Here is a 27,232-nt window from a genome sequence, read left to right on the forward strand (position 1 = left end):
ATTATATCTGAGGCTCTGGATGCTCCTTTCCTGCTGTGCACAGCTCAGCCCAGTGAACAGCAGTGAGGAAGCTTCATACTGTATCCACTATTGCTGTGCATGTGCATTGTTTCAGTACCAGTGGAAGTTCCACTGCTGTCCAGGTCTTCTAGATCTTTCCAGTTTTCATATTTGGAACACTTCCTTCAGCGATGTAAGATTGTTTTAAATTGTATTCCAGCCTTTGAAAAAGAAATCCCTCTACTAATCCTGTTGTGAACATTATGTTTGCCCTCTGATGCAGGCGTTGGTCTGTCAGCCTGGAAACCACCAGTCTTCTAATGATTGGAGGGTTATGAATCTACTGCTGAGCATTTGCAGAAGTGCTCTTGTGGTTACAAAAGTGCCTCTTCATTCACCCATGGTGCCAGAAGGGCTCAGCATGGCTTTGTGGGTTTCTTGCCTCACAAGGGAGAATCTCACAGTGGTCAAAAGCCCGTCACTCACTGACCAGCCCCAGCCTCCCCCTTTACGTGCACTGGGAGCTTCTTTCTTTGAAGAGAAGCACTCTCAGATGGTTCAGCCCAACAAATTGGAACGTTCCATTTTAAGTTTGCACAAATTTGATTTTAGTATAATTTATCTGTCACTATTAAAGTTAATAAGAGCCTCACTAATGACTTCAGCACAGTCAGGAGTTTGCAAACGATCTTTAAGTAATGTATTAGCCATAAGTTACTAGAATTTAAAATATTTTAAATAAGCTCTGTGTTAAATAAGATTGTTGATGTAGGATACCTTACACTCTATATATCTTATGGAAATCTTGGCACTACTGAAGCAGACAGCAGAACTCATGTTGATGCCAGGCGGTCCAACATTTCACCTCCAATTTCTTTTCCCATATTTGCCAAGAGTTTCCAGTGACTGAAAAAATCAGAATCTTGGTGTTACCTACTGTGTAAGCCTGGGAATCATTTTTCTGTAGGTCACAGCAGTACTGTAGCATCCTTGATATCTGGAAAATGTAGATTCAAACTGCTGTATCTGAACTAATTAATGATTATTGCTTATTATTTTCATGCTACAGTGCCTTATTCTGAAGGCAGGAATGGCAATGCCTACAAGGATAGTTACTCAACAGTTTCTGCTGTAAAACCCTATTTTCCATTGTGTTGCCAGAACTTAGCCACTCAAGTAGCACATACCAGACAACTGCCTTAATTTTAACTGTTGTGGTTTTTTATTTATTTTGAAGTTTCCAACACTGAGATAAGAACTCACAGTACAAAAACCAGACCTCTGAAGGCTGGTGCTTGTGAGCAGCTCCAGCTTTCATGTAGACTGAAATATGGCAGGGAACAGACTAGATCAAGTTAAATTTTCCACTTTTCTCAAGACAACCTGTCCAGATTCCTTTCACGTTATAAACCTTAAACAGTTGTACACAGATAATGTTTACCAGCACGTGGTGTTTACTAATGCATCATATTTGGTAACTGAAACGTCCAAAAAATTCATTGAGCACACACCAGAGCCTGAGAGGGCTTGGACTCCACCTGCTTGGTGCCAACAGGAGCAGGAGAAGCCACTGTGTCCCTGTAATTGCTCCTTTGTCGGTCAGGGAGAGACGGCATTGAACGCAACCACAGCCAGGAGGAGAAAAGCTGCACGTTTCGAATACAGAAAAAAACAAAATGCGGGCAGAGGCGAAGATCCGAAGGGGCCGAAGGAAGGAAGAAGCAGCAATAAGACAGATCTGCAAGGATGCGGAGCCACGAAGGCACACACAGGAGTTTGCCCCCGCTGGTAGCACTCACGCTGTGCCCGCCTGGGAGGTGCTGCCGCACGCACCTACGGGCACGGAATGGTTTGGGCTGGAAGAGACCCTACAGACCATCTCGATCCACCTCCCCCCTCATGGGCAGGGACGCCACCCCCCAGCTCAACCTGCCCCGAGCCCGTCCCTCCCGTCCCTGCCCCACTCCAGGCCAGCCCCGGGACTGAGGGGCCGGGCCCGCTCCCTGAGGCGCCGCCCCCGCCCGCGCCTGCGCCGGGACTGGGGATCGCGGTGTGCGCGGGGCGCAGGCGCGGGGCGGGCTGAGCGAGCTGGTCCGGCCGCGCCCGGGTGAGCGGGGAGAGCCGCGGGGACCGGGGGGGACGGGACCGGGGGTGCCGGCGGTGCCGGCGGCCGTGGGGTGCCGGGGAGGGCCCGGGCGAGCGCTGCCCTCCGCCCGCTACCGCGGCGCGGTGCGAGCCCGGCGGGAGGGGCCGCGCCCGCGGCGGGAGGGGGAAAGACGGGGCTTTGTGGGCGCCGGCCGGCCGGACCCCGGCGGACACGGCCCCCCGCTGGCGTCTCGAAGGTCCAGGCTGGGGCAGGGCTTGGCAGCTGCGTGGTCGGTGGGCTCGGGGCTGAGAGCGGCCGGGGGGGAGGGGGGCGTGCCGGTGAGGGGGTGGGTGGTTGTGCAGCCGGCTCCCGACTTTGCCGTGGGACCCGAAAACTTCTGGCTTTGAAAACGTCGCCTGTGGGGCCGGTCAGCGTAACCCCCGCAGTTGGCTCCATGTGTTTCGCCCCGGTTGCCCGGCGCTCGCTGACGGCGGGATGCCTTTCCGGGGCGGGGTGCGCTCCCTGCCCCGGCCGCGGGCCCCGGGCGGGGGGTGCCGCTCCCGGCGGCCTCGGCCTGTCCCGGCAGCGGGCACAGGGCTCTCGGGGGCCCGTCCCCAGCGCCTGCCAGCCCGGCTCTCTGTGGATAGGCGCAGGCTGTACTGAAAGTAATCTGTGTTCTAGAGAGGTTGCTGTGTGCTCTGAGTTTGCTGTAATGTGTTGAGTCAATCCTCATGACTGAAGTTTGGTGTCTGTGTCAGGTGTATAGGCTATGATATAAGCGAGAACCTGAAGCTGGCTTGTACTCAGACGTTTTCCTGGAGTAACATAGTGAGGATGAAATTAATTTCTTCTGCTGTCCTGTTCTAGGCTTGCAAGTTTCTCCCCTTTTCTGCAATGGATAGGAATATCTGAATGTTTCTATAAACTTTCAGATAGCTTGCACCTGATGTTTCTTTTTGACTAAAACACCTGCAGGCAGTTCCTCCAGGAGGAGGTACTGTGCATTAATGTCCATAGGCAGTAGATCTCTAATGAACATCCAGGTATTGTCTGAAAAATAATGATGCCAAAACATCCCACATCCTGGTTGGTCAATAATTCCTGACTCAGTGGTGCTGCCCTGCATGCTGGGAGAGGGAATAGACAGTTGGAGTGGTGATTTCTGCCAGAGGAACTTCTCGGAGCAGGCAGTGTCTGTGGTACTTGAGATTTCTACCTAATCCTGGCCTTGTGTTTATTTGGGATCATAACACCTGCCCTGCAGCAAGTTTGATGAGCGTGCCTGGAAGTGTCATGGAGATGGGTGTGCTGAACTGCTGCCACTTCCGTGCCCTGTGCAGCTCGCCAAGTACAGGCTTCAGGGCTCCTGGCCCTGTCACCCTCGCCACTGCCTGGGCTGGGTGGGCATGTTCATTTAGCCCTGCAGTGGGTGACTGCTTTTCAAAAACAGGCACACAGGAGTAAGCTTTTATGGGACAATGCCAGTTTGACAGCTCAGCCATGACTCGGAGCATCCTACCCGCAAGACAGCTGTGTCCTAGTTCAGTGTCGTTCTATACAGGACATGTAGGAGAGCAAAGTGGGCTTTGTCTGGTTCCAGGTGCCCTCTGATACAGAGGAGGAGCTGGCAGGAAGCACAAACACAGATATGTTCAGATTTCCTTCATCATGAAAGCATCTCTGTGGTCTGTTTAGCTCCTCTGCAGTAGCTGTCTCTCCCCATCCGCTCCTCGGGTCACCTCGAGGACAAATGTGAAGTTGGAGAAGCCCAGTTTGCCATGTGTAAAACTTAGTGAATTGCCTCCTTGAACAGAATGAAGCCTCGGGCTTGCTTTTCTAGGAAAATGGCCCAAAATAGCTATTCCTTTCTGCCTGGAAAACACAATTTACCCTGACAAAACGCTTAGGCAAAGATGAGCTGCCACCTGCTGGCTCCGTAAGGCTTTGGGCTGGGGGTTGTTTGCTGGTTCCCTGGGCAGGAGAACCTGGATCCTGTGCCCTACCCCAGGCTGGAGTTTTGGGAGGTTCAGATGGGTTTTTGAGAGCTTTCTGCTAAGAGAAGCAGCATTGAGCTGTTCAGCAGAGTTATCATAAGGCATTAGAAAAATATCCTTAGGAACCTTCTGGGACTATGGTAATAGTTATATTTACTAATTTTTCTCCTAGCTTTGGTAAGTAAAGATAGCTCTTTCAAGTGCAGCACATTCTTTATAAACAGTTCTGTATAATCTGGAAAATAAAATTGTTGCCATCGTTGGGGTTCCCTGGGGAAATGCTCAGATTAGGCTTCTCCAAGGAGCTGGGATGGTCTGGGGCCCTCAGTGGTGCAGGAATGCTGCCAGCCCTGTGGACCCCACTGCTCTGGGCTGGGTTCACGCAGAGGCTGGGGGGAAGGAGGCCTGGGAGGAACAAATGAGATTAAAGTGAATGTGCTGGCCAAAACCATCTTGGTTTGTTTTTCGTGATGTTGCTTCTATTTTAAAATCCAAGTCACGGAAACCATTTGCAGTGGACTTTAACAACACTGGAGTTTCCTGTGGGCAAGTTGTTTCTAAAGAGTTTCTCCTGTTTGGGTCCCAAGAAATTGTGTTCTTAAATATAATAGAAATTGGGGGATAAGAGGGGGAGTTTTTTAAAGAAAAAATGGAAGCTTGCTATTTTTAGAATCTTTTGGTTTTTAGAAGTATACTTTTAGAGAGGAGAGGAGAAAACAAAAATATTTTAACTTGTAGATGAGAGGTGTGTCGAAGTTGCTTGACAGTCTTTCGGGGGATGATTCAGATAATTATAAAATGGCCTTAAGTAAAGTTACTGCTGTTTTCTCATTTCTTTAGTCCTTCATTGATTTCTCAGGTAAAGGAATAACAATAAGATTTTTGTCTCTGTCCAGTAGAATTTCTTCATTTTTAGTTTTTCAGTTTGTCTTCTGCATAATAAACAGAGAATTGAAATTGGATGGACTGGAAGTGATGGCTTCGTTTCCATTTCCTTAAATGTTTATGTGACTATGAAGTTGCTAAAGAACTTCCCCTTATATTTATATATCTGAAAAAGCCCTTTGGACTTTTAACATATGTAATGTTTTCATGGTAAAGCTAGGAAGGATACTTAGAAGAAAACTAGCTTGCTCATCAAAGAAGGGCAAAGTATTTGCAAAGCCAAAATTGATGGTTACAATTTTGCCTGTGATTTTGCAGTAAGATCACACACAAAATATATATAATGTGCCACAAATATTCACAGGCTGAGTAACTGCACTGTCTAAAAATTTGTAGTTTTTCCCTCATGTCTTTGTGCAGAACTGCTGCAGGGAGTGGTGGAAAACAGATAGAGTACCAAGTGTGTTTAATGTGAGATGAGGGGCTTATTTGATTAGATAAGGGCTTCAGCTGGCCTCTATGCCCTTTTATGCAATGAGAATTCCTAACACCATGTTTTAAAACCTGATTTTTAGCATGTTATATGCTAGTGTTTTATATGCTGTGATTTCTTTTGTAGGGAATATTTCTGAAAGTCATTCCAAGCTATCTCTGTGTAGTACAGACGTGCTAATCAATGCTGCCATCATAAAGTTCTAAAGGTTTGTCACATTAAGTGTGCTTTCATATTAAAAACAAACAAACAAACAAACCACTACCTTTGATAGATATTAAAAAACATGTCCAAATCATAAATTTATATTTGCCAGGCCGCATGTGGTTCTCTTCCTCCTGATGAAGTGAAGACTCAGCTACAGAGACATAAGGCTTTTTGTTCTGCTTCTTTATTTTTCATTTTGTGTGTGTGTGTGTGTGTGCCTGAACGCTGTAGTTGAGGATTTGAAATGGCTTCTTTGGTCATATTATAGAAACAAGTGAGACCAAGGGCTGTGACCTGAACATTAATTAATGTATTACAAAGGATGAGTAGTTTTCCCATATGAAACGTACCAGTGCAGTAAATAAAAGGTAATTAATTCTGGATGGCAGCATTTTACAGCAATTAATGGAGAGGAAATACAGCCTACGTGAAGATAATGTATGGTTACGCAGTGCTGCTCTCTGTCAGAGTAAGGGCAGCATTATTCTGCAGCCTGCTAACCATTCTGCTCCTTGTAATTACCTCTTAAAACTACGCCTTTTAATATTTGAATGCAAATGGACATGCAGAAATGTGGTAAATAGCAGAGTCTTGATGTAGGACTCAGACAGTGCAGCCTGGTCACAAACAATGCTGTATAATCGGCTGCAGGAAATGTTTTCTCATATGATAGTGTGTAATGGCTTGAACTGTCAGGAAGGGCAAAACATTAAGGCTCTAGGAATGAGTAGTTCTCATGCAGATTGTGTGGCATCTGCTGTCATCAGTTAATTGTCCATCAGCTACTGTGCACCTGGAGAAACAAATACAACTAGACTATGGAAAAAACTGTGGGAGGTGGCTCTCTCGGCCACAGAGACACTCCTTAGTTACTTTTGGAACTTAGAAAAACACAGGCGTGCTGCTCTCTTCATTTTCTGCAGCCACCAAACTCAGATGCTCCTACCTCTGCAGCCTCTTGCAAAAGGTCCAGGCTCCTTCAACATGATTTGGTTTAGTTTGGAGGAAGCCAGGTGGTGTTCTTTTGATGTAATTTACCATGAAATTGGGAATTCCTCCTGGTTTTTGTTATATTCAAGATAACTCTGCCTAAGGTGGTAGTTCAGCGTTGGAATTGTGTTCCATCAATGTCAGCTGTAGTTTACAAGCAAGATCTAGTATTTATATCAACAATATTTTTTTAAAAGAAGACATGCTGAAAATAGCTGTAAATATATTCTCCATTCAGGTGTAGATGTTTTTAGGGACTGAAAATTTACCGTTCTTGCAATGGCAATTGTTAAAACCAGATTTACTTTACAGGTACACTTGCTTGACTGAATGGTGTGGATGAAGCTTTATGTGCTCATGTCTGTTTAGTGTCTCTGAATTAAAATGTAACTGTGGCAGCCCGGGAGACCTTTCTTGGTGTAAACAGCTGAGGAGAAGGAATCCTGTAAGCAGAATTCCATGGTATAGTGTGTATGTATATACAGTCCTTCTTTTTGCTTTACTTAAGAGGCAATAACTACATTGATCTGTTTTTGAAGGACACTGTAAGTGCAGGTTTGAAGTAATGCAGTTGTGTATGTGGTGTGAGCATCTGACCTGGAATGGGGCTACTGCAGAAGAAATAACATTTGCTGTGTGTCTGGTCTGTGTTGAGTGTTTCTATAGAGCCAAGAAAGGATTTAAGGAGATTGATGAGCCTGAATGTATGGATTTAGCTTTTGCTCCCCAAATACCTTATGGACTCTCTTGCTTACCTACAGAGAGTCATTCAAGTTACCTTTCTTTGTCTGTGTGCTCAATCAACTTGAAGCAGGAATTTGGCTGAACAAAATGAGAATCCTGTAACTTCTTTCAGAAAAGTGAGAGGAAACAACTTGTCTGCTTCAACACTGCTGTGATTAACCGTTTCTTTCCCAAGACAAATGCTCAAAAATTCTGAGTGTTAGAAAAAAGGTTCCCTGCACTCTTCTTGTCCATGAGAAGTGCTATATAGACTGTACATCTTTTGAAGGACCCTGATTATTTCCTCCAAGTGTAATATTTAGAGAGCAGTTACATAGTCTGTTCTTTATTTTAAAATAAAAAAAAAATTAATTTTTTTTGTTGGATTGACTGGAGTGCTGCTACTTAGGAGCTGTATTTCCTATGCGTTTCATCAGGGTATTTTGATTTTCCTTGTACAGAACAGAATGTTGCTCCAATGGTAGTTCTATAATTAACTCAGAGGCAAACTTCCTCTGTTTCCTCTGTAGGTAATATGCAGGGATATGAGTCAGTAATAACCAATTAGCTTGTTTATAGTGAAGTTTTCCTTAACTGCCCTCGAACTCCAGCAGCAACGATAAATGAGGAGCATCTTAACTCTTCTTTTGGCTGAATTATCTGCAGTCAAAATAACCATCTGCATAAAAACCCCTGGTGTTAACTGGATTCATAAATACTAGGTAGAGTTGGTATCTCTTCCCTCCTACCCTCCAACCTGCCCTACTCTGTGGGAATTATGGCCTTGGAGTTCTCGTTGAGAAGACTGGGTACTGACTTTCATCTGGAAATAGATGTGGCTTAGTTACTGATGGAAAAGGGCATGGCAGGAGGGAATTCTTGTCAGTGGAGAAGCAAAGTCTACACAGCTTCCATGTGCTCCTTAGCTGTAGACTAACAGATATGACTACTGGATGAAAAGCTTTCCTTTTAGAGATGTATTTGGAGGTTGAAGATGCTTTGTAGCTGGGATACTTGCCTTAACTGTGGTTCTTTGTTTTTAAAACTTTTTTTTCATAGATCTGGTTTAAGAATTAAGACTTGGGTTTTGAAGTATTTGAGCAACTTGCTGCTGCCCAAGTCATGACGCTCCCGTTTCGAAAGGACTTGGACAAGTACAAAGATCTCGATGAGGATGAAATTCTTGGCAAACTTTCGGAAGAAGAACTGAAACAACTGGAAACTGTTTTGGATGATCTTGACCCTGAGGTAGGCATTAGCCAAGTGTTATTTTTTTAATTTGTTCCATAACTAGGGTAAAATAAGTTAAGATTTTGTACGATATACTTTTGGACAGAGTTTTTTCCTAGTCTGCTGGTGATCTTACTTACATATATATACATGTATATAATGTTTACTTCCTGTTGGCAAGGAACTGCAATAGAGGAGAATGGAAGAAGGGATAGTCAGGAGGAGCTTTCTGGGATTTATTTATAAATAAAAGTGGCTCTTTGTCATGTTCTTGAAAAGAAAGTTTATTTAAAAAGGTCTGTTTAACTTTCCTGTTTCCAATAAACAACCCTTTTTCGTCCATTTTTCTTTTACTACTTCTGCTGTTAGTTTGATGGGTGCTAACCTCTTCTGAAGATTCCTGGTCCTGTATCTGGTAGTCTGTATCTATTCCTGTCCTCATGCTGACTTTGTAAAGAGAAGGCAAATAATCACCGAGCTCCTGAATGATTATGTCAGCATGGGGTATTGGAATATTAGAGCTTTCTGCTGTAATGAGCTGAGTGGTCCTCTACTGATACTGCAGCTAATGTCAGACTCCAAGACTTGTGTTTTCACCTAGTGGTTCTCTGTTTTTCCTTTAATAGTACCAGGATTAAGTTTAATCTTGATGTTCAGGGATCAGTTAAGAATATTATGATCACCTATTTTGTTGCACTGCAGGATATTATTGATATTTTAATTGCCTTTGGCTTTAGGGGCACTTTAACAGGGGAGAACTGGCAAAAGGGATTGGTTGTCTTTTAAAACAGTGTGAATTCCTATACATTCTGTTCTTTCCTTACTAATATCCTCTTTTTTTCTCCTTAGTTGATGATGACAAAGAAATACCCCACCTTGAGTCAGGTCAAACGTAGCAATACTCTGTGTTAAATGCCAAACAATGGTAGAGTCAGTTGTCTTAAAGACTTAGAAACACATAAGTAAGTGGTAGAGGAAGTAGGCTCTTAGTGAATGTCTAAACTGGAAATAGCTGTGTTTTATTTACTACTACTCATTTGAACAGTGCTCATTCTAGAAACGAAATTAAAAGTAACTAGCAAATCAAGTGCTGGGAGCTGTTGTACTTAAAGAATCGCTTCAGTCCTACTCAGAGGGCAGTGTGCTGTATTTTACATTTCATTCTCTGTGTCTGAAGAACAGGTTACTTTGTGTCCTCCCTTGCCCCAAAAAAGGAAGTTGGCAAGGGATCAAAACCTGAAAAGGATGATGTCTCAGGTTTGAACCTTGCAGACAGGGAGAAGGAAGACGGAAGTGAAACTAAGCAGGTGTTCCCCCAGACTTTCTAAGCTGTTCCTGTTTGCTCCATTTGTTCGGCAGAACGCTCTGCTGCCCGCGGGCTTCCGGCAGAAGGACCAGACTGCAAAAAAGGCCTCGGGTCCCTTCGACCGGGAGCGGCTCCTGGCGTACTTGGAGAAGCAGGCGCTCGAGCACAAGGACAGGGAGGACTATGTGCCTTTTACAAGAGAAAAGAAAGGTAACACCACCCTTTCCGGTGCAAGTGGTTATGAAATCCGTGAAGTGGACCAACCAGAACTGCTGTGAACCAAATTTTATTGGAGCATTGGCAACTCTAATGCTTTTTAACTCGTGGCGTTCCCGAGCGAGTGCTGCTGTGGAGAGGCAGGAGGCTTCCTGTTCAGGCATTTTGTGCCTCTGGAGCTGGTGTGCTGTTTGTATGTAGCAAAGGAAGGAAGTAAGACTCAAAGATTTTATCATAAGTTGCCAAGTTCTGATGGGGATGGGAACCTCAAAGTAAGAGCTAACCCTGATTTGCGTCAATAATAACAAATGTTGTCATTGTGCCCGTGGCTTGTGCCTTGTGCTAAACAACCTTTGTAATACTGTGTTAAATTAGAAAAACAGCAGTTGAGTGATGTTGTGGAAGACACTCAGTAATGTTCAAAGATGCTCTAGGCTGACAAGGCCAGACAAGTGGTATATGCAGTCGTGTTGTTTTTCTAGTGTCCTTCCTGAAGGGTTTAATAAGATTGCATAGTTAGTACTAAGTAATTACATAGTTAACATCACAAGTTTTGAAATCTGGCTGTGGTTTGTGGTCTAAAAACCATGGACATGTTATTATTTGAAATTTCTGCTTTGGATCTGATATTCTCATTGACTTGATGGGAGCATTTGCCTTTTCCAGAGAAAATTAAAAAATAATATGCATCTTAAATATTGTAAGAATAACTTCATATTTTTCCCATAAAACAAGAGTTCCCAAATCCGTTGTGCCTTACAAAGCAGTATTGGTAAGGACAGAAACTCCCAGAGCTGCGCTGGGTACATATGCACAGGAGGCGGCCTTTAGTTGTCACCACAGTGTTTGAGTGCCTGTGAATCCAGGCTTGTCTGAACCTTCCCCAGCAGCAGGGACAGATCTGCTGCACTGAGACTTCAGCAAATTGTTTGCTGAGTTGTATTCCAGCTGCCCAAGATGAACAGGCTCCTCTTTTCTTAAGGGTTTGAAACCCTTTAATTCTACTTAATTCTCTGGTGTGAATCATTGCTTATTTCAGATTTGAGTCTTCATTCATCTTCTGAGTTTGTCTATATTATAGTGGTGTATATTTGGTGAAAATTTTCTTGGGCATATTTGCATTTCCTCTGCCTGTGACAGGTAGCTTTACTTGACAATGCTGGTGTCTTTTTGCTTTTTCCTTGAAGTAATAGAGAGATTATGACTTTACAATATGCTGCACTCTGTGTATGATGTCCTACTTCCTCCATACACTGTGGTTTACCTTAGTTTGAAGTTTAACACCACTCGTGTTGAGGAGACACTCGTTTGCTGGCAGGATCTGTAAGGGTAACTGAGATAAGGATAATGCAATGTATTGGGTGCAGAAGGTGCCCACAGCAGCAGGTATGGTGCCTTATGGTTCAGGTAGGTGGTTCTCTGAAGTCAGCTTACATGCACACAGCACAAGTATTTGTTTGGGTAGATAAAATCTGTGAGAATCGAGTAGAAAAACAGAAAGGACCAGCTGTAACGTAGATCTTGGTTAAGAAAGATCAAATGTCATTTCCTTTTTGTAATAAAGTATTACTAAACTGCAGTGTGTCTGCATGTTGCAATGAGTCATACCAGTTTAGTTAGTAAAATTTCCTGTATCTCTTGGAAAAAAAAAATTGATGTTTAATAACTTTTTCCACCATTTATTTTAATACCGTAGAAGAAGAGAAAATAATGTGAAAAATTGAATGGAGCTTACTTTCATTAAAACTAAAAATGTGGAAACAAATGTTTAGTGTGGAAATTCATGCTTTGTTAAATGGGCAGAAGGCAAGAAGGCCAAGCTCATTTTGTAGTAGGTGAGGGATAATCTTTTCTTTTCCTCTCGTGGAAATATTATGGTTCAGCTTTGACTTGCTGCCACGTTTGTATCCATTTTGCATAAAAATGGCAAATCTATGTAACTTAAGCTTTACAATCAAGGAATCATTATATTTATCTAGATATAGAATTTGGAAAGGGCATGAAGTAAAACTTAATAGATGTGTAGGATATTTTTTATCTAGAGGGAACTTGCATCCCAATGTGCTTTTTCTTTAATACTAAAAGAAAAAAAATAACAAACAACTAGGCTGGATAATACTTTTTCTCTTTGGCTAGAACAATGTATTATGGAGAAATGCTAAAAACATTGTAGAATAGGGGTAGATGAAAATCTCACCTGATTCTCTTGTTAATTCAGGAGAAAACTGACAAATGCAACTTTCAGTTCCAGAGGTTTTGGGAGGACAGAGATGGATTTGAACTGCAGCTGTTTTCTTGGAGCCATTTTTTTGGGTCAGGATTTGCTAAAACATTTGTGTGCCTGGCTGATCTTGTTGCTCTAACTTGGCCTAATTATTCATTTCATGGAGTGAGGAGGGGCAAATCTATCCTCTCTCCCTATTCTATTTTAGTAGAACTGATGTCCTGCATGGTCATTTGACCTGCAGATTTATCAAAGAAGCTTATCCTGAGTTAAATTTAGCCACCCTGGCTTGCTGCTGATCCTGGTAACCTTGTTTTCCTACTGCAGTGTAAAGGGAAATTCTCTCTTCCAGGTGTCTCAAGTACCTCATTTTGGGGGAGCATGTTATTTTAGAACACTTTTGCATCTCTTTCAGTGATAGAGGATGTGATTTCTCCCAAGTCTTTGGAACCTCTCTTTTATTTTGTGCTATGAAATGTGGAAAATCTAAAATAATGTAAAGTGTCCTGCTGTAGTGAGATGAACAGTGCTAAAGTAATATTAAGTTTAACAATCCCTAAATTATATCCTATTACATTTTTCCAGTGCCTGATTTTGTTTCTGAAGGCATCAGTAAAAACTTACTTTGTTTTTAAACATGATTTAACGATTTAACTCACATTCTGTTCCAATTAAGTGTTGAACCATACAGTAAAACATTGTTCAACAGATTCATGAGAGCAGTGTGGTAATAATTGCAACAAAACCAGCTTTGTCTTAATCTGTACATGGAAGTATGTCATAAAGATTTTACAAGGCATACTGCAAGCAGAAGGATCTCTCATGCAAACAGTAAAGGCTTTAGTGCTGGAGACTGTTGCCCTTAAGTGTGTTCCACTCATCTGACCAACACTCCCCACTTCTCTGGGAGCAGCAAAAAACCTGAATTATTGCACCTGAGATAAAAACATATCTTAAGATTACTAATGTACTTTGTGCTGTATTGTGGAAGGCATTAGCAAAGTATTATGTAAACTAAGCTTTGCATTTCTAGCCTTTGCACTTTCCTAATTGTAGCCTATTCTTCCAACTTTCCCTTTTCCTGCCAGGGTATTTGTTCTGGGTAAATTTGCAGAACTCCATGATCTCAGAGGTTTTTTCCAATGTAGCTGATTCTGTGATTCTCTGATTCTGCTTTAATGCTTGGGGCTTGTTGAAGTTTGAGGGTTTTTTTTGTTTGTTTGTTTTGTTTGGATTTGTCTGTATCACCCAGAAAGTGTTGTTAGGCTCAAACTGCAGCCCCGTGGCTAGAGCTCTTTCCTTTCCACCCTGCTCAGTTGTTGCTCTGGATCACCACTGCCTTCTGTTGCAGCAGGATTTGGGAAGCTGTGTTCTCTGCTTGCCATTGAATCCCTGGTCTTTAAAGAAGTGTGTTACATGTTGTGAAGTGAAGCTAATATCCTGTGGGAGCTTTGCAGGAACAGCTTGTGGGATTGACATTCTCCATACAAGAGTGACACTCCAGCCTTAATGTAAAACAGTTTTCTCACTCACTGCTCTGTGGTTTATAGTCAGATAACAAATAACAGTTCTGTTTCTGCAGTAAGACACTGAGGAAGTCACTTGTAAGTTGAATTCAAAAAAAATTAGTATTAAATTGTGTTTACAAGTGAATTGATGAACTTAAGTCTCTCACATAGTAAGAACTGGAGATTGATGAAGTGTGGATTATGAAGTCTCCTCTGAACTGAGGAGACTTTAAGGAACATAAGATGTAAGGAATATATCAGATGTTACTTACTTTTCTTCATGAAGCCACTGATGAGAAAAACTTGTATTCAGTTGTCCTGAGGTAACACTTGATTCATTTCCGCAAATGGAGTACAGCAAAAGAGGATTTTAGACTTTCTTCTGCTGTGTAAATTGTGGCTGCTCGCTGCCTGCTGGAATGGGGGTAGGACTGTGGGATGTGTGAGAATAGTACCAGCAATATGCAGTGGTGGCCCCACTGAACAGCCCTGATTTCTGCAACATGTTGAGCCCCACCCGAGATACTGTGAGTCTGTGTGTGAAATGTCCAGAGCACTTCAACCAACAACATCCAGTGTTCCTGCCTTTTGAGCAATACAATTGTGTGGAGCTTGGAACTGCAAGTTGATTCTGTAGCAAAGAAAGCCTGTGACTTAATCCTGGGATGTGCATCATCTAACATTTTAGCTTAAAAGGCATAGAAGACCTGAATATATAGTTATTACCAAAATGATGTGAACATTTGCTTCTTTGTGTTGTGTTGCTTAATCTTCACAATATCCTCGTTGGCTGAGAAGGAGGATGTCTTGTTCCTTCATGTAATCAAATCCCTGCTACTTGGAAATGTTCCACTTGAGGGCCCGGAAAGCTGTACATCTCATGGGCTGCACAGATGTGTAGCGGTTTCTGGTTTTTTTATTTAAAGCTTGCATTACTGAGAGGAAGGGAATTGCCAAACTATCTTGGCAGCAGGCCTTGAGTTAGATCATTGTCCCCAGAGACACAGGGGTCTTACCCCTTTTGAAATAAGTTCATTACTGGAAGTGGGGAGTGGGGAAGGACCTGCTTTTGTGTGTGCATTGTAAACCTCTCAGTTCTGGGCTAGGATGACATTAAACCAATGAATGAGAGATTATGTACACAAGGGTGTGACCTGTTTTATAACAAAAACTGCTCCTGACTCAGTTCATATGACTGGGGTTGGCTGCAGTGAACATTTCTGGAGGGCAGTACCTTTTAACATTTTTGCTTTATTAAAAGCTAAATACACTTCTCACTCTCTTTAGGTTTTCTTAAGAGTCAGGCATATATGTATAAAGTTAGTCTTACTCTTAGAAAGCAAACGTTTAGAACCAGACATTCCTAACCTATGAATTTAAGCATTATTTAAAGGCAACATCAGGAAAAGTAGCTCTTTTTCTGTGAGTACTGGGTGATGAAGCAGACAGAAAGCTGATCTAGGATGAAATACATTTTTGCAAAGTTGCTTTTAACTGAGATTCATTTGCCTCTTCTGCTCTCTGCCTGCTCATATGATGCTGTGGAGAGAATGGCTGTTTCATGAGTTAATGAAAACCTTGTCAAACATTCTTGTATCTCTTCTGAAAATTACAATTTATGTTGAAAGTTATTTTCTCCTCAGTAGGTGATGCTGGTAAAATAAAATGGTAGAAACATACTGTATCAATTATATTAAAATAACCTGCAACATCTACTACTTAAGCCTTTACTTTATGAAAGTTTTCTTTTAATCCTGAATCACCAGTTTCTTTTGCACTGTCCATCAAAGCTGAGATAAGGGTGGTAATACGTGTCAGCTGCCTTCAGCTACTGTTTGGAGTCATTACAGTTACGTAAGGAGGTTTATTTTCTTCTTCTAAATATGGATAATGACCATTTACACAAGTTTCCAAAGAGATAGCAACCCAGGAACAAAAATACCTTGTTGCTAGCAACAGATCTTGATCATCAGACTGTGTTGTCAGAGAAAAACCTGATGTACTTCTCTGTAATCTGTGCTAGAGGCAATGCATTAACTTCCTTTAAAAAGAAAATAAACCACAACTATTGTACTCTAGGATGGGAACTTGGAGAGAGAGAGAAGAGGTGGATGTGTTTTGTGATGCCTGTGTCTTCTGTAGGACACAGGACCTGGTTTCAGGCATTGTTCCTCACCAGTGGTGAAACCAAAATCCCACTTCATTTCCCCTAAATAAAACTGAAACATCCCTGTAAAGCTTTGTGGCACTGGGAGGGGTTCAAAAATGCTAAACTTAGTCTTAGCCCAAGCATGTAACAAGATCAACTTGTGAGCAGCACGAGGGAAAAAATCTTAGGCTCTGCCTCCTGCCCAGGAGGTCTGATGGTGGTGCATGTAATCATGTCATTGGGATGAACTAGGGTGATTCCTGTGTGGAAGTATTTTATAACTATGGATGTGGAAGAGGGTGGGTTTGGGTTCCTGAATTGGAACTGAGACTTCATAGGAAGACCATCAGCACCACTTCCTACCCCGGGAAATAAAAAAAAGGCAGTTGGAAACCCCTTTCCCATAACTCTTTCTGCTGATAGCTCAGGCAACTTGGAAAGTCTGAAAAACTTTAATAATTGTTAAGCTTTGGTTTGCAGTTGTGGATTACTTCTATCAAATGTATCAGTACCAGAGCTTTTACTTACCATGTTTACTTGTCCAGAACCTAAGCACCCCTCGCCTCTCCAGGGCTCCTACCCAGTGGTAGATTTCTGTGTTCTGAAAGGCCAATTCTAAACCATTCACAGCTGAACTGTTGGAATATCTTGCTTGTATTCAGATTTCCTACCCTAACTTTTCAGCTGGAGATGTATGCAGGAATTATGGTAACTACACAAACCTCTACTTAAAATGCATGTCTTCTAAAATAACTTTTCTCATTACTTCCCGTAATAACTAAAAAGTTGGTGGTATTGCTATTGCTTTTTTTACCATTGAATCTTCCATGACCTTTCTAAGTATCATTTCAGGAAACAGTGTCATTGCCAGAGAAGTCTGTTATCTTGTTTTGTGCTGTTCACAAACCATGGTTTTCTCAAGCATTTGGGCATCTCTTTTTTGCTTCAGAACTGAGTTCACATCTGACATGAGAAATTATCATGTATGCTGTAAAAACTGCACTGAATATGCAGGCCTGTGATTTCTGATAATTCTTTGTTATTTTCTCTCATTCAGATTAAATTTCTGCCTGGGTCCCTCCTCCTTTGAGAGGATACTGATCACTGTTCTCTAGGGATACTCAATCTTTTTAGACACTTTTTCTAGACTGTTTAAAATGTATAACGGAGACTTATATGTTACTTTTGAATCCTTGTGAGAAACAAATAAGATTGGAGTCATGATACAGACTCCTGAAAATTTATTCTTTTTATCCTCTTTCCTCATCTGTGACTTGCAATAACAGAAGAAACTTCATTCCTTTTTGTTGTCTGTGGTGCTCTTCTCAGGATTTACTAAATATAATATGTATTCTTTAGGTACAGAACAATTTAAAAATAAGTAACTACATAACACAAAGTAACATCAGACTTTTCATTTTGTTTACTCCAGGGAAAATATTTATCCCCAAGCAAAAGCCTGTACAGTCTTTTGCAGAAGAAAAATTCACTCTTGATCCAGAACTGGAGGAAGCCTTGACCAGTGCCACAGACACAGAATTAGGCGACCTTGCAGGTTAGTTTTTTTTTTTAAGTATGAATGGGCTAGTGCATCTTTAGACAAGAAAGATCTATAATTAACATGGTATTTATCTGACCTCAGGAAGTTGTAGTTGTGATAGAAACTGCATCATGTTATATGCCAGCTTCCTTGTAGCATTTCAACTTTGTTGATTTGTGATAATTTTTAGGAAGGTAAATTATTTTGGCCTGCAAAAGGTACCTGATTTTCAAACTCAAAACCTTTAAATCCATTCCTGAGACTTCCTGGTTTTTGTTGTGTTGGTGTCTGCTTTTTCTTGTGGATGAGGATGTGTTGTTATGTGCCTGTGTTCCTAAAGCTTCATTTTGTGACTGAATGACACTCTTAACTTTGAAGCTGGAACCTGGTGAGGTCAAATTTTTCAAAGATATGAAAACCAACTAAAAAGTCTATAATTAATTTTTTTCTACTTTTAAAAATTATTAAGGTATTGAATGGCTTCTTGTACTGTTAACTGGATGATGTACAGACATCAGTTTTTGTTATTTAAAGGAACCTTCATCTGAGCTGAATTAGTCAGGAACAATAAAAATGCTTTTTTGCTGTTTCTCTGTTTCCTTTTACAGCTATACTGGGGATGTCCAACTTGATAACAAACAATCAGTTCTGTGATGTAGTAGGAAGCAGTAATGGGATTGACAAAGACAGCTTCTCAAGTAAGTGTTTGTATGCAGGTGCTGGAGAAGTTAATTCTTTGCACTGCACACAGTTACTATTGCATTTACTATTTTCTGTTGCACCAACATTCTTTTAGACTCTTTAGTCTTACTCTGGAAATGTGTATGCAATAACATTTGCTAGTTGAGTTCTGGAGTTACAATATATGCACACTAAAATGTCTTCCGAAGTTAAGTCACTTTTTGGTGACAAAAGTAGGCGTAAACATGCATTCTGTGTGTTGATTTTTAGGTTTGATATTTGTGTTTGTAATTCAACTTCCATGTGCTTTCTGAAAAAAGCTGGTGTGCAATAAAAGCAGAAAGGCTATAAAGACCTTTGGAAAAGGATTGAACTTTATGAAGATATTTCAGGAGAGGATGTTGTGCTTTTTGGGTGGGGGAGAGATGTAAAGACTGATGAAATGATCTTTAAATACAATAAATATTTAGTATATGTATCATTTATTAACAGTGAATGTATGCAACCTGTTTGATTACATTTAAATGCCTTACTTTTCAGATATAGTAAAAGGTGAAAAAATGTTGCCTGTTTTTGATGAACCACCAAATCCTACAAATGTGGAGGAGACACTGCAGAGGATCAAAGATAATGATTCTCGTCTTGTTGAAGTTAATCTAAATAACATTAAGGTAATTACCTGAAGCCTGCAGTAAATATACTGCTTTTTCTCAGTAGAAGACACTTAAAGCTGCAAAACTCTCTAAGAGACCATGGGAGGCTTATTTTAAGTCCAGCAGCCTTTTTGCTAAATGTTGTAGTGTGTATAAGCTCAGAAACCTGGAGCTAAACCGATAAGCCGTCTTGGATTCTTTTGCCAAATGTGTGCTTAAAAAGCCTTAGACCTTCTTACTGCCAGCCCAGATTTCTGTTGCTGCCAAGTTGGCAGCAGTTCACTGTTGTGAACTACTTTTTTGAATCCTTTGTCCTTGATGGAGCAATGTGCTCTCAGTTACTGCAATTGCAAACAAAGTTATATTTGTACCTGACATCCTTCTAATTCTTGTACAAAAGAGCTGTTGCTGTTAGGGCAGCTTTTGAGTGTAACAGTTGTGGTTCTAAATATGACAAACTTTTGTATATTTGCTTGAAAGAAAACAGAACTACAGCACTGCTGACTTACAGTGCAGACAGCAGTGACAGCCTTGTCAGCAACCAAGGCTACTTGTTTCACTTATTAAAGGAAGAAAATAAAATACTTGGTTTAAGAATACTGTATGACAGATAAATGCTAGCTAAAAGAGCTGCCTAAAAAGGCAACAGATCAAAATTCCTGATATAATAAACTGAGAAATTTTCTACCCTAATTAATTATCTAAAATTATTCTTTTTAAGCTTGGTTGATACCACACTGTAAAAATTATTGCTTTATAGAATTAGTGACCCTTGTATCCATTGCATCTTTACTGTGAGACTGCTGAAGACCAGTGATAGTTAATATTATAGGACATTTTGCTGTGAAGAGAATAAGATAATGGAGGAAGTTGGGTTGGGGGGGGAACTTATATATCTCAAGAGAGTGAAATGCTATTTTTAATTCAAGAACATACCAATTCCAACGCTGAAAGAATTTGCAAAAGCCTTAGAAACCAACACACATGTGAAGAATTTTAGCCTGGCAGCCACCCGAAGCAATGATCCTGTTGCTGTTGTGAGTATCTCGATAATGTGTTTAAGTGGGGTGCAAGGGAAGTTAGGATGGAAAGGCAGTGATAAGGGATTGAATTTAATCCAGTGTAAATGATTAGGGATGAAAATGATTACGTTCTGTTACACTGTAAAGTATGTTTTCTTTAACAAACTTTGTTGTATTAAAGTTGGTAAATGATTGCTAGCAGACTAATATGCAGCAATGCATCACATGTGTGAGATGACTGAGAATTCTTTTTTCCAGTCCCTTCCCCCTGATTTTTCATTTTGCTAATCTCTTTCCTGTTTTTCTTTCTTTCCTACTTGTTTAGTTCCTGATGTTCATTCCAGTAGCCAATAGTATATTCAAAATTAATTTACAAGAAGCACATTAGAGAACTGAAAAAGCTCATAATATTTTTCAGTGAACTAGAGTTTTAGTTGAAGAAAATTGTAAAACACTTGTTTCTGTGATCTCCCTGTGACCAAAGATTTGCTTAAAGCATTTGTATACAAAGCATAATAATAGTCAAGATATCTAGTTTGATACAGTTGAAAGTAATTTATCATCAGATCTTGGTTTTTTCTATGTTGAATCAAAAACAGTGCCTTATTTATTTGCAAAGAAAGAGGTAAGAAAACAAAACTAATTGTTTTGACAGAACAATCCTTTGCATTTTTTGTTATTTCAAATTAAAAAGGAAACTAGTTTGAAAGACTCCATTAAATAAACAAATGAACATTTGAAAGCTTTGGTTTTGGGTCAGTTAAAAAGTTGCTTTTCAGCAGGAGTGAAACGGAATGTAATAAAAATCTATAAAGGCTTCTTTTCTCGGGTGTGGTTTTTGTTGGGTTTCTTTGCATTGTGACTTGCTAGAAAAAAATGTACAGGGTATGATTTTTATGACAGTGAAGCTCAGCTGTCAGCTATTCTTGTTTTCTTCCTTTCTCAGGAGGAGGATCAGGCATATTTCCATAAAAGTGCTTTTAGCTACATGCTGGTATTGTGCTTGGAGCTTTGAATTTTACCTCTTCCTACCAAATCTGTAGGCACAAGCATTCTGAAAGTCAGATCTCCTGTTTACAAATTAACCATATCCAATTCTCTCAGCTGACTAACGCCCTTTCTTTGGCCTTCACTTAGCAGCTTGCATTACTCATTGTAGGCTGCGAGGGCTTACAAAATGGAATTGGTCCAATATGCTAATTTCAGACAATTTATATTCTGTGTAGCTTTTTAGTTTGTAACAAGAGAAAGACAGACCTTTTCTTGACTCAGTACTATTTAAAAAGGGAATGTAGATAATGCCTGGTTGAAGATTCAGTTCAGTCTCAAGTGAAAGCTTGCAAAGTTACACCATGTACTGGTGAACGTGTTGCTCCTATGGAAATGATGATGCCTATGTCCTATGATGTACTGCAGAAAAATTCAAAAGTTTAATGATACTTTCTTACATTCAAAGGCTCTTGCAGATATGCTGAGAGTAAACACAAAATTAAAAAGTTTAAACATAGAATCAAACTTCATCACTGGAGCTGGAATCCTGGCACTGGTTGATGCACTGAAAGACAATGAAACATTGACAGAGATCAAAATTGATAATCAGGTAAGTGAGGTGGTGGTGGTGATATCATAGCTAAAACCAGCCAGTCCTAGTTGACTGAATATTTTTAGTAGACAGCTTGTGATAAACTTTTCAAAGTATTTTATGTTTAATTATCTTAACACCATCAATAATTGCCCTTAAGATTCTTGGCAGCATGCATCTGAAGTTGATTCCAGGTCACTTCTGTGCTTCCTGGTGCTTTGAAGTGCACAAACATATCTTGTGACCTTCTGCCTATTTGATTAATCATAATGAAGCTGAGTGTTTATTGACTGATTTGGTTAAAGTATTCTGATCTCTTTGAGGGTGAACACACATAAGCTCTGTTGTCTTTGTGGACCTTTTATTTTAACAGAGGCAGCAGCTGGGCACACTTGCAGAAGTAGAAATTGCCAAGATGCTTGAAGAAAACACCAAGATCCTCAAATTTGGATACCATTTCACACAACAGGGACCTCGAGCCAGGGCAGCTGCAGCTATCACAAAAAATAATGATTTGGGTAAGACCTGTCAGTAGAGACTGACTATTAACTGAGTGTGTGTATGGCACAGGCTACAAAGGTGTCTGCTTATTCTGCTTCTCCCTTGACAAAACCAGAATAGCACAATGTTACATCAGTTTCAGGTTTCTCCTGTGCTGAACTCCTACTCTTTTGTTGCTGCTTGATGTTCTCTATTTTGTTGCAGGGTGTTTCAGGTGTATGAGTTGAGGATTTTTAACATAGTCTAGAACAAGAACATTCAAATTCCATGTGAGTTGTGGCAAAAGGAGTGAAAATAATAGTTTTGAGTGTTCAGTTTTATTCAGATAAGATTCATTGCTTCTTTAAAAGCAGTATTGGAAATGAACAGCGTAGCATGCCCTGTTGAATGCCAGTACACCCAGTCTCATCTGGAATGCTTAGGCAATGAAACCAAACATCCTGTCACATGCAGAGGGTGGGACTGGATCATCTCTTCGGGTCAGGCACAATCACCATCCCTGCCTCTCCAGCTGGTAGCAGTGGCATCTTTATTTGCTGCAGTCAGTTTTGTTGGAGCTCATCTGTTAGAATCCTAACTAAATGGGTCAGCAGAAAATTGGTTAATAATATAGCACATGAATGGAAATCGTTTGTGTAATGTCAAATACTTGAAGCACTCAACTGCAAGATGATGTGGTCCATCTGTTTAAATAGAATTGCATTTTAAAACTCTACTTAATTAGATCTTCTGTCTTTAGATGTTTTGTGGTAAAGATTATATGTCTCATCAGCATGAAAATGGGCCAGGCTGTTTAGTAGTAGTAGCAGTAGTTCAGGAATATATTAGAGGGAATGACACAGGAAATTGGACTTTGGTTTAAAGATCTGCTTCCCCTCTGAGTAAAGGTTAAAGTGGAGGAGAACAGCTCTGAAAGATATGGAGGAGGAGTAACTAGAATAGAGCACAGAGAGAGAAGAAAGGCAGTAGGACACTCTGTAACTGTTTCTCAAAACAGATTCTAACCAGTTATTTTTTTGTCATAATGCTTCAGGTATCTCTTTACTTTCTAAGGTTTCTCTTCTCAGTAGTTCTCTAGTTAGTATTTGAGTGTTGTGAATCTATTTTTCTATTGATATTTTGCCTTTTTTTTCTTTGCTTTCTTAGTCTGGAGTATGTGAGTAAAAGTTTCTGCACCTTTTCACCTCTCCAGCCGTGACGCTACAGAGACAGGTCACTCTGAATACCCAGCTGGGCATTCAGCACTGAAACTGAGATATTCCAAGTCTCTCATCTCTGTCTTTGTACGTTCCTTCCAAAAAGACAGTCTGCATCTACATCTTCTTTCTTGCTTACACTGTGTTGTACCACTTGCCTGCTTTTTGTCTGAAACTGTATCTGTTGCTTTTAACTGCATGATTGGAGAAGTCTAAGATTGGGAATTCTTTCCTCTGTTCTTGCCATTTGATGAAAGTGGGTGTGAATAACTTCTGTCACCTTACTTTCCAGTGAGTGGCTTTGAGAACAGAATCGCTTTCTTTGTGTATAGGTGTGCTTGCTAGACTTTTAAAAATAAAATGGAGGTGCCCTATATAATTTGTAAGACCCATAGCCATGTCTGTGTCTGCACAGAAAAGGAAAACATCATTTGATAGGGTGAAAAGAAAATGGCAAAAATAATATAAATATTGAGGAAAACTCCAGTCATTCAGTCAGTCTTGTGTATTCTCAAGTCTAAATAGCATGTGAGCTTTTAGTGATTTTATTCACAATTTTTTGTTGCTCTTGCATTTTCTAACAATTGAATGTTTTTGTTAATACATGGAATGTTTTAGGCTATTGAATGTAATATCTTCTGTGTGTGTATAAATTGTGTTAGATATCCCGTGAAGCTCTTGTATTGTTTCCTTTGAAGCCACATAAACCTAATTTAGCACTAGAAAACTGCAATGAAAAAAAAGAATACTGGCTAAATCTGCTTACCAGACATAAGATGATTAATGTTTCCCACAAGTCTTTCCTTGCAACTGTTTTGTGAATAAGGCAATAAGCACTGCCAAAGCATAAGCTTAAAATGATGGATCACATCAAGTGTTCATTACCTGAAGTTGAAACCTCAGGTGGCAAAGTAAAGGCTCACGTTGTAAAAATACAGAAAATGGTTACAACGATAAAACAGCACAACTTTTTTTTCTCTCTTTTTGCAGTTCGCAAGAGAAGGGTTGAAGGAGACAATTAGCAATCCTGCTGTCAAAACTCGGCGGAGTCATCACGGTCAGCACTGTGGGCTTTGGCAATCTTGGACTACACTGACTTGGCTTAGAAGGGAAAAGACTGGAAACCCCATTCCTTTTAAAGCAAAGCTATATAATGTGCTGGTATGCATCACGTTTTTCATGGAGACACAGTAACTGCACCAGTCTCTCTACCTTGGTTTTTGACTGGGTGTTTTTTTTAAGAACTTTTTTGTATTTCAAGACTTCGGCTGAGCTTTCTACTTAAAATGTAATTGCAAATCAGTGGTATAATTGTCTGTAGTCAAAGAATGGGACATTTAAGGTCATTGGGAAGATAATGACCCAATTGAAATGGTTTTTTTTAGAAAATCCGGGGGCGCTTATTTACGTGGAGGGGTGTGTATATTCCTGAAAACAATGAGTTAGTGATAAGGGATTCTTCACCCAACAGCTGGACTCATTGTGTAGAGTTGTTCAGCTTTGTTCATATGCACTGAAGAGAAATCTTTCACAGCAATGTTATTTGTAATTCTACTGTTTTATTTTTTATTAGTTCTTGATACTGTGAGTAAGTTTAAAGACATCCCTTTAAGGCAAACATAAATAAATTGGCTAAGGACTTCTCCCAGGAGATTAGAGGGACACATACAAAAGACTTGCAAAAAAAAAGGAATAAAAAATGAGGAACCTTGCAAAATGACAATTTTTTTTATTACACCTAAATCCTTTAAGTCTTTTTCAAAAGTGTCTTGCTCTGTATCTGAACTGGATATATTTTTAGACTGATTTCATGTGTTCATCGGCATTAGTTTATATTATTTGTTTAAAATTCCTTATCTACATTCACAAGTATCAATTTCTCTAGAAGTAGTGGACATGCATATTTTAAATTCTGCATAACTGTACAGGAAAAGCAGCCTTAAATGTAAAACCACTGACCTAAATTGCTAGCAAATGAAAAATCCTTTATTTCAAGCTGTTGTATTAAGCTATTTGTACTTCATATAAATCTATCATTTTTTAATACTGAAGTAACACTGTTGAGAAAGGATTTTTCTATTTTACTTATGTCTCAGTGTTGGAACACTACCTAAGACATGCGAAAATCAATCAATATGTAGTGTCAGATCTGTATGGTATAGTAATTATTAAAGTATTTAAAGTTGTTTAAACAAATTATTAAGGCAACAAGAATCACTTCAACTTCTGCACATAATCACAATACACTTCTTTGAAATAATATAAAAATCTAGAGGCTTGGTGTAGGTCTGCTTGGACTGTCCTGTACTAGTTTGCTTTGAGGTCACAAAAATGTTCTAAAGGACTGCTTGGCTATATTTATAGCAACAGAGAATTCAACTGACAGCTCTTTCCATTCAAAGATCCTAATGTGGTGAACTTTTATGTATAGAAAACATATTTACATGGAGGGGACTGAGATGTTTGCAACAGGTTGTATATACCATAAAAACTTAACAGAGCAAGTCTCTGACACTGTGCCCACAATTTGCTGCAAATCTTGTTTTGGGTCTTTAAAGACAGACTTTATTCCAGAGGTGACTTCAAATTTTACTGCAACTGTGCAGAGAATATTAAACTATAGTGCCTTCAGTGGGGATGTACATAACTGGTTTATACTTGTGGAAGAACTTTTTTTTTCCCCTATTTCAAAATCAGCCTTTTGTTAGAATTACAAATAAATATATGCTCTGAAAAACAACTTTGAATCAATTCTGTTAAAACCAAAGATTATACTTACTATAACCTTGAAACAACTAGGAGTGATCTGATGAGTAACAAAAGGGCTTCTTTTGGTTTTATCTTTTGTAAATTTCCGAGAACTTCATAGATTTTGAAATTTAAGTTCCCATACAGTGTGCATAAAGTCACATTTAAGTGTCTTTTTACAGACAGTGCTGTATAAAGATGGCCAAAGCATGTCATGTGCTGAGTTGCCTAAAGCTGTACTTTACTTTTTATTTGCTAGGCACCATAGTAATTTTGTGTCAAAAAACAGGCTCTAATTTCTTCCTTCATTTGTTGAAGGGCTGCCATATTCACAGAATCTGTTCACGTACTGTGATTCTATGATGACTTATTTTATCATTATCTAACAAGATTAGACAGTTATCTCCTACTTGAAAATTAAGGAGAAAATTGAAAGGCTGGATTATGGAAATGATAGCCCAAATCCCTTCCTTATTTTTTAAAATCAAATTTAGCTGTTTAATTATTTACATCCTAATCAAAGGCAGGGGCTTTTAAGCTGCAGCTCTCAGGTGTCCTGTCACCAATGATAGTAGTGGACCTTAATACTTGGTTTAGCTCTGTAGACAAAATAGGTAAGAATTTGACTTTGTCAGCACTTTCAGGACAGGAATCTGACAGACTGGGTATAGAAAACTGTTTTGTTGTTGCAGTCAACCAGAAGGGTTTGGCTGTCCAAAATGTTGCAAGACCTTTGGCATGGTGCATGGAACGATTAACAACAATTGTGCCTACGATGTGTGTATCCTGTTTGAAATAAATGAAGGAATTCAGTCTGTAGCCAGGAATCCTACAGGGTCTCAGCAAACCAAGTGGACACTGATGTAAGTGCTGTCAGGGGTGGTGAGATCCTGTGGATGACTCCGTTGATTCTGAGTGAAAGAGTGGTGTTACTCTGATAACCACTCTCACCAGAAACACAAGGTCTTTTTTCTAAGAGATGATATTTTTTTCATATGGATTGTTTTTAGCCTTAATGGACAGGTCAAATGATTGGATCTATTGATTCTGTTGGTTCCCAGCTAAGCATGGAAACAGCGCCTATATTTCAAAGCAATTATCTATTTACTGTTGTATTTTAAAGAAATAGCATCATTCTCTCTACAGCTTGAGTAATCCTGTGTTTGTAAGCTACAAACAAGCAAGTGTTCAATTTAAATTTCCATTGGGGAAACATGCATTGAGTGTTTTAGCCTCTCAGCACTGTATGCTGTCAGACTGTAAACCAGTAAAAGTTTTGGATGATTAAAGTACTGTAT

General features: G+C 40.0%; 1 protein-coding gene across 4 annotated transcripts; it reads left to right on the forward strand.

Annotated features, from left to right (window-relative positions):
- Positions 1–2,048: 2,048 nt before the first annotated feature.
- TMOD3 (tropomodulin 3) lies at positions 2,049–25,568 on the forward strand. Of its 4 annotated transcripts, XR_003571136.1 has the most exons (11): positions 7,759–7,816; positions 8,438–8,626; positions 9,968–10,124; positions 17,444–17,566; positions 18,160–18,249; positions 18,773–18,903; positions 19,815–19,922; positions 21,364–21,507; positions 21,863–22,007; positions 23,137–23,273; positions 24,177–25,568. XR_003571136.1 is itself a non-coding variant. In XM_027883054.1 (10 exons), exons 2-10 carry the CDS (start codon positions 8,501–8,503, stop codon positions 24,206–24,208), a joined length of 1,056 nt encoding a protein of 351 aa, XP_027738855.1. In that variant the 5' UTR covers positions 2,049–2,107; positions 8,438–8,500; the 3' UTR covers positions 24,209–25,568. The 4 variants fall into 4 exon arrangements, 3 of the variants coding, with proteins under 3 accessions (XP_027738855.1, XP_027738854.1, XP_027738856.1); XM_027883054.1 differs by lacking the exons at positions 7,759–7,816; positions 23,137–23,273 and adding an exon at positions 2,049–2,107; XM_027883053.1 differs by lacking the exon at positions 23,137–23,273.
- The last annotated feature ends 1,664 nt before the right edge of the window (positions 25,569–27,232 follow it).

Source organism: Empidonax traillii, unplaced genomic scaffold (assembly GCF_003031625.1).
Source record: "Empidonax traillii isolate 1590-97213 ecotype Southwest subspecies unplaced genomic scaffold, ASM303162v1 scaffold117:size1203958, whole genome shotgun sequence".
NCBI classification, from domain to species: domain Eukaryota; kingdom Metazoa; phylum Chordata; class Aves; order Passeriformes; family Tyrannidae; genus Empidonax; species Empidonax traillii.

What these genes read in the sequence shown, in the direction of transcription:
- TMOD3 (XM_027883054.1), top strand. Translation starts at nt 8,501, where the DNA reads ATGACGCTCCCGTTTCGAAAGGACTTGGACAAGTACAAAGATCTCGAT. An exon ending in TGACAAAGACAGCTTCTCAA is followed by an intron (nt 18,250 to 18,772) that starts GTAAGTGTTTGT and finishes CTTACTTTTCAG; the next exon opens with ATATAGTAAAAGGTGAAAAA. An exon ending in AGATCAAAATTGATAATCAG is followed by an intron (nt 21,508 to 21,862) that starts GTAAGTGAGGTG and finishes TTATTTTAACAG; the next exon opens with AGGCAGCAGCTGGGCACACT.